General features: G+C 43.0%; 2 protein-coding genes across 4 annotated transcripts in view; both read left to right on the plus strand.

The window, feature by feature from the left end:
* LOC118222925 overlaps window positions 1-12844 on the plus strand; it is a 243830-nt gene that overhangs the window by 219203 nt on the left and 11783 nt on the right. The window contains exons 46-47 of the mRNA XM_035408864.1: window positions 9539-9959; window positions 10316-10459. Of these exons, the coding sequence (XP_035264755.1) occupies window positions 9539-9959; window positions 10316-10459 (565 nt within the window). The remainder of the gene's footprint in view (window positions 1-9538; window positions 9960-10315; window positions 10460-12844) is intronic.
* Window positions 1-12844, plus strand: part of LOC118222926 (hemicentin-2-like) — a 106710-nt gene that overhangs the window by 43277 nt on the left and 50589 nt on the right. For all 3 annotated transcript variants that reach the window (XM_035408867.1, XM_035408868.1, XM_035408866.1), the window contains exons 5-6: window positions 3267-3512; window positions 6084-6329. In XM_035408867.1, the coding sequence (XP_035264758.1) occupies window positions 3267-3512; window positions 6084-6329 (492 nt within the window). The remainder of the gene's footprint in view (window positions 1-3266; window positions 3513-6083; window positions 6330-12844) is intronic.

Raw genomic sequence — 12844 nt, forward strand, 5'->3', positions numbered from 1 at the left:
CAAAACCAGAGTACAACGCCAGTTAACGAGGTTAATCACAGGCACGCCCCATACCAGTCAGAGTTCCTTTAAGCCGCGTTTCAACCAAAATTACCCGGAACTTTTAGTCTCAGGAACCACTTTTCAAGGAACTAAAAGGTTCCTTCAGCCCATGGTTGTCTGCGTTTCCACCGCGGTCTAAAGTCCCGCAAAGATTAGGCAAATTAGCCCACTGACGTATGAAAAAGCGACGTTGTCGTCGGTCCATCTGTCCTATGATTTCTTCTGTAACCTCATACTACCACCGAAGTAGCCTACATTATTTTCTAATAACCAGGACAGCCCGGAGGGGTTTATTCCACTTATATACAACGGGTTACAAACAATGATTATATATGGTTACTTTTGTATTTATTTATTTTTTAATCGATTTAATCACCTGGAATTGAAATATTCTTCTGCAGCCGTTTGGGCATATTTTACCGTTGTCAAGCAAAACTGTCGTTGGTAGTTGAACTTGGACCGTTGTTATGCAACAAATAGGATATAACAGGCCAATAGTCAGATTGTAACTGTTTTATATATCCTCTCAAACACATTCATTATGGTTTTTATGCGAACATTCGCTTTCATGTCTTGACATCCGAAGCGACAGAATGCATTCACATTTATATGTATAACTGGCAACAACAGCAGAAAACATGCACACGTTGTAAACAATTTGCTGTTTGATTACTTTCTCATCGTCAATTCCATATAGGCTAATCGCAAAATGACAAGAATAGAACGAAAACTCGTACTTGCGTGAAAATTTAAATTAGTAGTGGTACAGCCACCGTTTGCTATCCTTCGAAGTTACTGCTAGCCGAGCAGCGAAGTGTGCTCTCCAGATGCGAACCATGCACCATAAATTAGTCCATAGTCTTCCAGTTTGCTTTTACTGTATCACCAATGTGAATTACGCAGAACTACCGCATACCTCACATAACTGTATCAAACGTTTTGAGTCAAATACAACGGGCTAACAAAGAAAATCCGGAAGAAAATATTCAGCAACCGAATTAATCCGTTTGAATGTTTTGGTACGTAATATGCTGTCCCAGCACGAATGCTTAGCATTTTATAAAACGAATACTAAATCAAGAAAAGAACAGAAGAGCACACGTTATAATTCCAAGACGTTGGCAGGCTAGAACCAAAAGTAGGCTACTGCGGCGCATAACATACAAGTTTGATTTGAAGTTATTATGGTGGACCCGGTGCGGTATGCTTACAGAGATAGTGTACGCAGGATCATCAATGTCCTGATCAGTCATGATTGAGTCTTCATTTGATGATTTGGTGTTTTGTTTTATCTTTTGGGTATATAAGGAGAAACATGGAGTGGTTCAGGGAGACTCATCAACATGGTCTCTTATGCATCATATGCATATAGCCATCTCACTATACACATACTTTTGGACTACTGTATATTGCCACTATTGACCACACTGTACAATCTGTACAATAAACTACATTCATTTTGACCTGGTATACCTCTTTGAAGCTTACATCTGCACACCTCGTAGTTTTAAGGTCCTAACATACACACAGAACTCAGGACATCTGCACCCTGTAGTCACTTGCTTATACACTAGTGTTGTAGCAGGATTGATGCAGGCTACACAAGCCAGAGGCACGTCCACGCCTACCATGATAGATAGCGATCAGTATAGAGCCACACTACTGGCGGAAAGCAGTCTCCTCAGTCTATGCATAACTGTTAGCACAGAGGAAATGTTAAAACATTATTTTGGAGTCAGATAATTGAGATATCATTAAATTACTCCTGTTCTAGTAGCACCAGGTGAGACTCGAGCGTTCCTTCACCACTCAGATACTTCCGCTGCGTGTGGACGGGGTTTCTTACAGGATCCAAAGGACAAATTAGGCTCCTCCCTGCCCTGCTGCTTCAGTGGAGAAGAGTGCAAGGGGAGATCTGTCAGTGATCCACTGATTAAAGTGATGCCATTGATTTTATATACACTTGGACTTTTACAGATTTGTATCTTTGATGTGGCGCAACACTTAAAGACCAAATACGATATGATATGCAAGAGGAGAAAACTGGCACTAGTCCATTGAACAAATGTAGCAAAATATGGGTAGCGTTGCTTTGGAAACCCGCTTGCTTAGACTCACAGTGCAAAGTAAATCACAACACAAGGAGTTACCTGGAAACTGCAGCAGTTAAGCACTTGTGGGTGTGTGACACCTTTCAGCCAGCTTCTTTGGACAGGGCAGTGGCTGGTTTTCTTCAGATTTTTTTGAGTGCTCAGTATTTATGTTGTAAAATCAATATCTGATCACTGCAGTTTAAAGGAGCCCCCTCTCTCATTTCACTAAGGGCAAAAAAAAAACATTTTCCTGAGCAAAATAATGAACCATAAAATTCCATTATGAATGGGTTATATTAGCCAAATGTCCTGGACTAGTGCCAGCAAAGGAACTTACCTGATCATTTCTCTAACTTCATTTACTGTATCTGTATACTTGCTAACCTGTTAGCTCAGATTAAAGTAAAAAAAATTTTTTAAATTGCTCATGATTTGTTTTAATATACTTCACTTTCTTGCAGGTGATTTAATAACTGAGATCATTGTCCAGTCTAATGGGAACTTCACACTACAGCCAAATGTTCAGGGTCCCCTGGAGGACATTTTGTGGAGGTGGAATTATCATAAAGTGGTTGAATTTGACCAGGAGGTGGTGGTTGAATACAGGCAGTTTAAAGGACGGACGACCCTGGACCTCACAACGGGAGCCCTGACCCTCACACATCTCACAGAGGCTGACAGTGGGGAGTATGTTGGTGAGCTGCAGATCAAGGGAGAGCTGGTGTACCATCATCAGACGGTGAAAGTGTTTGGTGAGTTTGCTTCAACTGAATGACCAAATCCCAGGTAATTGTGGGCTTTCATCAAAGAGATTTAGCTGTATGTTATAAATAAAGAAAAAAGTACATTGTCTACTGAAATACACTTTCAACCATTTTGTGGGGCAATAAAAAAGTGTCTTTGTCTGTCCAAGCAAACATGGCATTTTTTCATTATTTCAAAGTACTTCACAAGTTGGTCTGAAACCAGAAGGATATGGGAGTGAATAGCATGTGAGACCCTACAGTCATACCCTAGTGTTTCAGTAAAAAAGCGCTTTATATTAATCGATCATGTGGGTCAGGTGTGTTAATCCATGAAAGACAATGCTAAAGTTAGCTGTGAGGTCACAAGCCTTTGTTCTCCATTTAGATGCTGTAGGTAAACCAGCAGTCACCTGCCAAGTGAACGGCCCCTCAGTAACCCTGCTGTGCTCTGGGGGCGACAGACCAAGCACTCAGTACAGGTGGGAGGGGCCTGCCATAGAGCCCCAGCCAGGGTCCCAGCTGAAGATAGAGGCAGCAGAGAGCTCTGATGCAATCTACACCTGTGTGCTGCACAACCCTGTGGGTGAGAGCAGAACAGACTTTCCTGTAAAGAGCTGCTTCCCTGCTCCAGGTAAGGCCCACTCAGCTGATGTAGGGACTGAGCACAGGCCTGCCATCCTGGCTGCCACAGTCTTCTTTTTACTACTACTACACGCTCTGGCTAACACACAGACACACAAACACATGCATACACACACACGCACACACACACACTCGCAGAGACATAACAGGCATTACCGTTGGAAAAACCTTTTTCTGACTTCACAGTCCAGAGAGAGACTTTCTTCAATTTAGATCACTCACTACTACAACAAACACATATACCACATATTCTAGCACATACAACTGATTTTTTTGTTGCAACAGATGTGTAGCACTTAACTTTGATTATGACTTCTGATGTAAAAACTGCTGTGTTGGCAAAGTGAGGATTAAGTGAAATATGTTTCATTTTCTGAATCCAGCCGTTTTAACAGTTAAAACCCTCGATTGACATCCGGCACTCTGAATACCGAACACAAGTGCATCAACAGTTAAAACCCCTCACTTATCCTACATATAAAATACATTTGGAAAATTGAATTTCATCTTAGATGGGGCGGTACGGTGGTGCAGTGGGTAGCACTGTCGCCTCACAGCAGTAAGGTTGTGGGTTCGAATCTTGGCTTGGGGCCTTTCTGTGTGAAGTTTGCGTGTTCTCCCCATGTCCGTGTGGGTTTCCTCCCACAGTCCAAAGACATGCAGGTAGGCTAATTGGAGACTCTAAATTGGCCATAGGAATGGGTGTGTGAGTGAATGGTGTGTGTCCAGGGTGTTTTCCTGCCTCTCGCCCAATGCATGCTGGGATAGGCTCCAGCACCCCCCGCAACCCAGCTCAGGATTAGCGGGTATAGATAATGGATGGATGGATTATCAAAGTATCAATAATGAATTAAATTGCCAAATTCATTGATAGGCAGAGGACAACTCAGAACCAGATTAAAATTAAGAAATTCATTAAGTTACAACAAAGATTCACATATGATAAAGACAAGGTTCTGCTACCTTAAAGAAAAGAAAACACAATGTTACCGACATGGACAAGTTACAGTCACAAAGGAAATGAGTGAATAAACCAAACCACGGCCAGTTCTCCCAAACATGCCCCAGGAAACCAAGATCGCAGTCCAAAAACCAAACGGCAGCCAAATATTCAAAAGCCAGAGATTTAAATGTAAGGATGCCAGGTGAGCTGTAAGACAGAAACGTCAGATCCTGTGCACACCAAACTCCACACAACACCAGCCCTCGATGCAAAGCTCAGATTCCTTGGATGGCAACCACAGATCTCAACCCCAGAATGTCCACCGCAAAAGATGTTACTGGCTGATGTTAAGCCCCCCAGAATCAGTTTCTCCCTCCTAACTCTGACTAACTACAGTAGCTAAAGAAAAATACACATTTTTATGTTGACCCACGAGGGAGGGGGAACAGTTGAGAGAAAGGGGGTGCACATGGCTGCACTAATTGGGTGAGGTGTGAAGTGTGGGGGTGTGGGAGCAGGGACTGTCTGATCTGAAAACTAGGCATTAAACTATGTATTAACATGGTCTTATGTTTTGGACGATGGGCTAAGCACTGTGATATTATTATCAGAAGATTCATTATCTTACAATCTTTTTAAAGAGACCAAACAGGAATATCTTAGGTGGTAATCCAGTTCAGCTCTCAAGGAAGGAAACATGGAAGTTTACCTCTGCCTCCAACAACAGAATAAAGATAAAGGATTGTTTAATCTTATGAATTGCAATCTCCACCTTCAGGCAAAATAATTTTCATGTAACAAGACCAAATCATACCATATTGGTTTCTGCTTGAAACTAGAATTGGTTCTAAAAATGGAGATTTCAACTATCAGGCTAAATTACCATTATCTATATCGGCATCAAGATTTTCAGTCAGTGATTTCAGTTAAATCTTAAATATTGCATTCAAACTTCAAAGGAATATGGATCTTTGTGCGGCTTATGGCCACGTTTGGTCTCTGACCCCCAATAGGGGGTCCTGTCCCTTCTGGGAGGTGGTAAATCTGTAAAACATTTGAAGGAGAGACAGCTCTCCAGGACACCCCAGACTTGTTTAGAGATAAGACCTGTAACATGGCTTCATTGCCCCATGGATGTTCCCTTTCATGTTAGTGGAGTGGAGAGCAGGGAGAGAAAGCGGATACAATCCCATGGTCATATAAATGATAATGTCTGTTTCTCAAAGATCAGAATCTAAAGACTAGATCATCCGACAACAGGGTTAAAAAAAGACATTTGATCAACAGCTCAGCTGAACTGAGTCACTAAAAATCTGTGCATCTGCTCTCTGTGAGTCACACAGGTTCATCTCACACACCTGTAACCTGTATGACGGGTTGGTCTATCCCAGAAAAATATCATACCTGTATGGGATTTGTGTGCAGGTGTGGGAGGGGAAGTTGGTCTGTAACCACAAGGATATGGGTGTGAATAGCATGTGAGACCCTACAGTCATACGCTAGTGTTTCAGTAAAAAAGCACTTTATATCACTCGATCATGTGGGTCAGGTGTGTTAATCCATGAAAGACAATGCTAAAGTTAGCTGTGAGGTCACAAGCCTTTGTTCTCCATGTAGATGCTGTAGGTAAACCAGCAGTCATCTGCCAAGTGAACGGCCCCTCAGTAACCCTGCTGTGCTCTGGGGGCGACAGACCAAGCACTCAGTACAGGTGGGAGGGGCCTGCCATACAGCCCCAGCCAGGGTCCCAGCTGAAGATAGAGGCAGCAGAGAGCTCTGATGCAATCTACACCTGTGTGCTGCACAACCCTGTGGGTGAGAGCAGAACAGACTTTCCTGTAAAGAGCTGCTTCCCTGCTCCAGGTAAGGCCCACTCAGCTGATGTAGGGACTGAGCACAGGCCTGCCATCCTGGCTGCCACAGTCCACCCCTAATGCTCATTTCACAGGTTTGGGTAGCTGTTCAGGCTCTATGCAGGTCTGTTGTTTTTAACTTGAGTTAAGCACACTGCAATTTACCCCTTATGTCTCACCTGAATGAAATTTGTTTTTTTCCCCCTCCTGCTTAATTTACAATTTGTTCATGTTCTGCTGTTCTCCTGGGGTTACCAGCCTCTGTTTATTTTTCTGTGCTATCCTGTGAATTCCATGGGACTTCAACCCAAATTTCACCCTCCGGTCTACATCATAGAGTACTGGGTAAAGACACTGTTCACGGTACTGTCGGGGTCCTACTAGCGGTTAAATGCTCAGTTGCCCCATCTACCCCACAGTCTCTGAAACATGACTGGGGCACATTGATTACTACTGACCCCAATCATCCCCAGCACTGTCAGCTGAGACAGCTGTTACTGAGCAACCAGTCAACTTCAAATTAACTGCCATTTCATTAACACAGGGAGCTAAATAAATCATCTCCTAAAGTCAGAAATACAGAAATATATTTATATAGTCAGATCAAAATGGTTGAGCTTTATCTTTTATATTTTTCTAACATGCTCTGTTTTTCTTTGTTTTTAGGAAGCGCCTCTGTCCTGATTTCTGTAGTCCTTGTCCTCCTCCTCATCTTCATCATTGTGGGATTGCTTTTATTTTACTACAAGAAATGCTACAAAAGTAAGAGTCTTTGCAAATAACACATGAAATGATATTAATAAACGCATCCATATGCAGATCCTGCTGTTTCTGGAGCAGTTATTCAGGACTGGATTCAGTAGGGCTGCACTCCTGTTGTCTCCATAAAATGAGCACAAGCTCTCCAATACTGTGGGACTGAAAGTTCATACATTAGCGCTACTACACCCATGACCAATAATAATAAAATCATATTTTACATTGTAGAAAAACAAAATGAAGAGGACATGGAAGCTCAATCTGGGGGTAAGCTGTAGAAATGATGGTGGTGACTATGATGATGCTACTGTGAAGCACGATGAGTAATGAATAATATTTCATATCTTATATTGTAGAAAAGACAAGACTGAGAGAGAGAGACTCTGAAGCTGCAGTAAATGGTGAGCTGCAGAACAGTGTTATTCACTCTGGCCTTAGAGCTGCAGGTGATGACATCACTCCCTCTGGTACTTTATCTCCGAACTTAAAACACTACAGCTGCAGGTTTTCTCCAAAAAAATAACATCTATACAATGTATGCCTATACAGTACTCAATGACAAATGTATTACAATCAGATGTATTCGTATTCATAAACTTCAGAAGTAGGCGTGCTGCTGGTAAAACTAGATAATAAACTAAATGTGTGAAACATTTCTTTTGAAACAGAAAGACAACAGCTATTACCAGCAGACCCTGAAAACGTTGAGGAAATTCCAGGTAAGGCAGAATTAACTCTGCGCAGAACAGAAACATGTCTCATAATGAAACAGCAGTACTGAAATGCCTCTGTTTCAGGGTTGGGATAAATTACCCTGCAGTTCAGTCAGTTCAGGAAAGGAAATAAATTGCGAAATACCCATAAAACATCGTGGACATTTTTCCAAGCCATGAATTAAATTTGAAATTTCTTGAGTTGGCCCTTAACTGTTGACCGTTAAGTATTTTAGATGATTAATCAGATAATTTATCATATAAACCTTTTGTAAATGTCCAATAAGTGACTAACCATACATTTTCTATCCCCATTCACAAAAGTCAACACTTATCCTTCGCTTTGGGTCAGAATTTAAGTATAAAGTGCTAAACTTTTACTTTGAATTTGCCAAATTGTGAAGGTGAAGACCAAATATAACTGCATTACATGCATTATTGTGTGAACAGTGAGGAAACATGGGGATTGAATCCTGGCCTTGATATAAAGCAGGATCAGATATTCACCTTTGACACTCCTTGCATTTGTACCGTACTCAGCACACACAGCCATATTTCCCGTTTCTGCAGTAAAAGTTCGGGATAGAGTAAAGTTTATTGAAAGTGGGTGGAGCCCAGAAAAGACCCAGGATGAGCATCAGAAGACAGCACTGACTGAGCAGCACAAAGGGACTGATGGGAGTGCTGGAATTTCACAGGAGGAGAGTCAGACAGGTAAGTACAGTGAAGCAGCAGGTAACATTCTCAGTGAGAGACTCAGGCAGCTGCTCCTGCTAATTCTCTTGTGTGCAGGTGCACTTGCTGCTCAGATACATTTACAGGTAGATTTATTTAGGTAGATTTATTCCATTTCTCCATAGAAAGATTAATTCAGGGTGAATATTTTTAATTTATTACACTGTATTGCTGAAGATAAAAAATAACCCTTGCATTATTCTGTGTGAGCAGCAAGGACAAACGGTGATTGAATCCTGGCCTTGATATAAAGCAGGATCAGATATTCACCTGTGAGCCTCCTTGCATTTGTACTATACTCAGCACACACAGCCTTATTTCCTCTGTTTCTGCAGTAGGCCCTCTGGAAACATCAGAGCTGTATGGAGACTGGCTGGAAGCAGGTAAGACCTGTGATGAGCACCAGAACACACATCTGACTGAGAGTAGAGACTCAGCTGTTCCTGGTGATTCTGTTATATGCAGGTGCAGTTGTTGCTCAGTCGCTGTGTGTGTGTGTGTGTGTGTGTGTGTGTGTGTGTGTGTGTGAGACAGAGAGAGAGAGAATGAGAGAGCAGGAGAACATGGTGAGAATAAAGGAACAGTAAACTGAGTACAGAATGTATTTGAGCAGGAATACACTACAGCAATAAATAAAGTGCACTTTCAGAAAGAAGGGTTCTGAAAAGTGCCTAAAAAGGTACAAACGTGTCACTGGGGTGGTACCCTATAGGTACAGAAAATGTACGTTATTTCCTCTGTTTCTGCAGTAAAGCAGGTTGCAGGCTGGTGGAGCCCAGGTAAGACCCATGATGAGCATCAGAAGACAGCACTGACTGAGCAGCACAAAGGGACTGATGGGAGTGCTGGAATTTCACAGGAGGAGAGTCAGACAGGTAAGTACAGAGAAGCAGCAGGTAACCTGCCAGTCAGTCACCTGCTTTACATCAGGTTTAATATTTTATTTCATTTCTCCACAGAATCACTAAATCAGGGTGAACATTCTGAAGAGAGTGGAGTGGAGACTGAGGAGGGGAACTCTAAACACCCCTCCTCTGGCACTGTCCCGTTCAGCGCTCCTGAGTCTCCACCTGCTGCTCCACCCAAAACAGAAAATGGGGAGACCTTCCACAGTCCCCCATCCAGCCCCTCTCTTCCCCACCCCCCTAAATCTCCCCTTGCTCCAGCACCAGCTCCAGTACAGAATCAGGACCAGGAAGCAGAAACAGAAAGAGCAGCAGCAGCAGAATCTACTGATGAGACTGGAGCCAATCAGAGAGCAGGAGCCCAGAGGCAGAGAGAGAAGAGGGAGGGGCAGGATGGAGGTAGTGATGGGGGCGGAGCTCAGCCCAGTGGGGCAGGAGGGGGAGGAGCTGAGAACCCAACAGCAGATCCAGCCCAGGAGCTCCCCAGCAGCTCAGAGGAAGAGGAGGATATTCAGGAGACTCAGACAGGTAAGTACAGGGAAGCAGCAGGTAGCATTCTCAGTGAGAGACTCAGGCATCTGTTCCTGCTCATTCTCTTGTGTGCAGGTGCACTTGCTGCTCAGATACATTTACAGGTAGATTTATTTAGGTAGATTTATTTTATTTCTCCATAGAAAGATTAATTCAGGGTGAATATTTTGAATTTATTACACTGTATTGCTTAAGATAAAAAATAGCCCTTGCATTATTCTGTGTGAGCAGCAAGGACAAATGGGAATTGAATCCTGGCCTTGATATAAAGCAGGATCAGATATTCACCTGTGAGCCTCCTTGCATTTGTACTGTACTCAGGATACACAGCCATATTTCCCCTGTTTCTACAGTAAAAGTTCAGGAAATGGCAAAGCTTATTGAAAGTGAGTGGAGCCCAGTTAAGACCCATGATGAGCATCAGAAGACAGCACTGACTGAGCAGCACAAAGGGACTGATGGGAGTGCTGGAATTTCACAGGAGGAGAGTCAGACAGGTAAGTACAGAGAAGCAGCAGGTAACCTGCCTATCAGTCACCTGCTTTACGAGCGATATAGCTCAGTTGGTAAGACCGGTTGTCTGGCAGTCGGAGGATTGCCGGTTCAAACCCCGCCCTGGGCATGTCGAAGTGTCCTTGAGCAAGACACCTAACCCCTAACCTCTAACTGCTCTGGCGAATGAGAGGCATCAATTGTAAAGCGCTTTGGATAAAAGCGCTATATAAATGCAGTCCATTTACCATTTACCATTTACATCATATTTAATATTTCATTTCATTTTTCCACAGAATCACTAAATCGGGGTGAACATTCTGAAGAGAGTGGAGTGGAGACTGAGGGGGGGGAACTCTAAACACCCCTCCTCTGGCACTGTCCCGTTCAGCGCTCCTGAGTCTCCACCTGCTGTTCCACCAAAACAGAAAATGAAGAGAAATACTACACTCCTCCACCCAGCCCCTCTCTTCTCCACCACCCTTAATCTGGAGGTAGTGATGGGGGTGGAGCTCATCCCAGTGGGGCAGGAGGGGGAGGATCTGAGAACCCAACAGCAGATCCAGCCCAGGAGCTCCCCAGCAGCCCAGAGGAAGAGGAGGATATTCTGAGACGGGGTCCAGACACCGATGGGGGGGGGCAGCCCAGTGTAGTGAGGCAGGAGGGGGAGGGGACGAAAGTGTCCCAAAACCAGATTCAGATCAGGATATAAACTCTGCAAATATCAGAGAAATCACGCAACTTCCGTCATGCATCAGTTTTATATGTTCAATAAGCAATTCAATAAGCATTTGATTAGTGTTTGGTTTTTGATGTTACCTGTCTGTTATACTGTAGTTTGAATTGGACCACCACCACCAACAACTGTTAAAAATAAATAAATAATTAATTAATTTATCTAGACTATACTGCATTACATTACATTCATTTTCATTTTACATTACATTCATTTGGCAGACGCTTTTATCCAAAGCGACGTACAAAAGTGCATTTTCATGATCATAGACAACTGGTGAACACGGGTTCAGTAAGGTACAATTACTTATTTTGTACAGCTATTTCTAGCCGAGAACAATGAACACTATCCTGGTCTAACATCTGCACAGCCAACTAGGCAGAAGAATAAGCTACAGTATTAGGACAAATACAAATTACAAATACAAATACAAATTAGACTATACTGCCCTACAAAGCCTAACTGCAGTAACTATGCAAAGGATAAAACTGAGAAAAATGGCTTTAAAGAGTTCTAACTGGCCAGTGAAATCGGTTATAGGTACATAAGTGATGTTGCACTAATTGTACATGTATTCATGAGGTAATCTTTATGCCCAAAAACCATGACGGCTGGCCAGTTAAAACACTTTAAAGCCATTTTTCTCAGTTTTACCCGTTGCGTAGTTACTGCAGAAGGCTTTGTAGGGCAGTATATAGCAAAGCAGCCTTGCTCAGCAGTAAACCCGGATCATAAAATTTCCGATAAGGATGTGAGGATAACCGTAATCCACACATGTATCTGAAAGGGACAGTTCACATTTTTACACCCTGGTCGGTTGAACAACTCACCACAAATTACGTGATAAATTTGGGACTCAAGCCCTCTGACCTGGTGAATGCACAGCTCCCTCGTTAGCACTGTTACCCAAATAATATCTCATGGGGCCTGAGAATCACCAACTGGCAGTTATTAAACAAAGACACCATTATAAAAGCAAACTTAAACACTTTTTCATATGTTCATTTGCTTGCATGAATTCGTATCTTGTAATCGAACGTGCCAGTATAGCCCAATAAAACTATTTTAGTTAGTTTTGGATCACCTTTGGACCTTCAGTGTGAAATTCAGACTCTGAAATGTCCTGCGTTCCAATGACGCAGCGTCCCATGTGCTAGCGGGAACACTGGCCCCATGGATTGGCCATGTTCACTGCACAGTGACCCCTGCAGCTTTTGAGATTTCGAGGAGAGCAGAAGTGTCAAGGCGGTTACTGGTGGATTTTACTGTAAGGTGATTTTTGGCAAGCTATGATGGTTAAACGTTATGCGGACGTAGCAATACTTGGTACCTAGCTGGCTGGCAGGCGAACTCCTAGCCCAGTGATGAGTTGGGGAAGTCTGTAAATGAATAAAATATGCATTTATCCAGTTCTTCTTTATTCTCTATATCAATACCGGCCAAGACATTCTGATTACAAGGGCAGCACAGTGGTGCAGTGGACAGCACTGTCACACTGTCGCCTCACAGCAAGAAGGTCCTGGGTTTGAATCCCGGCCTGGGCCTTTCTGTGTGGAGTTAGCATGTTCTCCCCGTGATCGCGTTAACGCAGAATCCTACGCGATCTGACATTAACTTCCATACACACATGGGCATGCGCATAAATTAAACGGAA

Source organism: Anguilla anguilla, chromosome 3 (assembly GCF_013347855.1).
Source record: "Anguilla anguilla isolate fAngAng1 chromosome 3, fAngAng1.pri, whole genome shotgun sequence".
Lineage (NCBI taxonomy): Eukaryota > Metazoa > Chordata > Actinopteri > Anguilliformes > Anguillidae > Anguilla > Anguilla anguilla.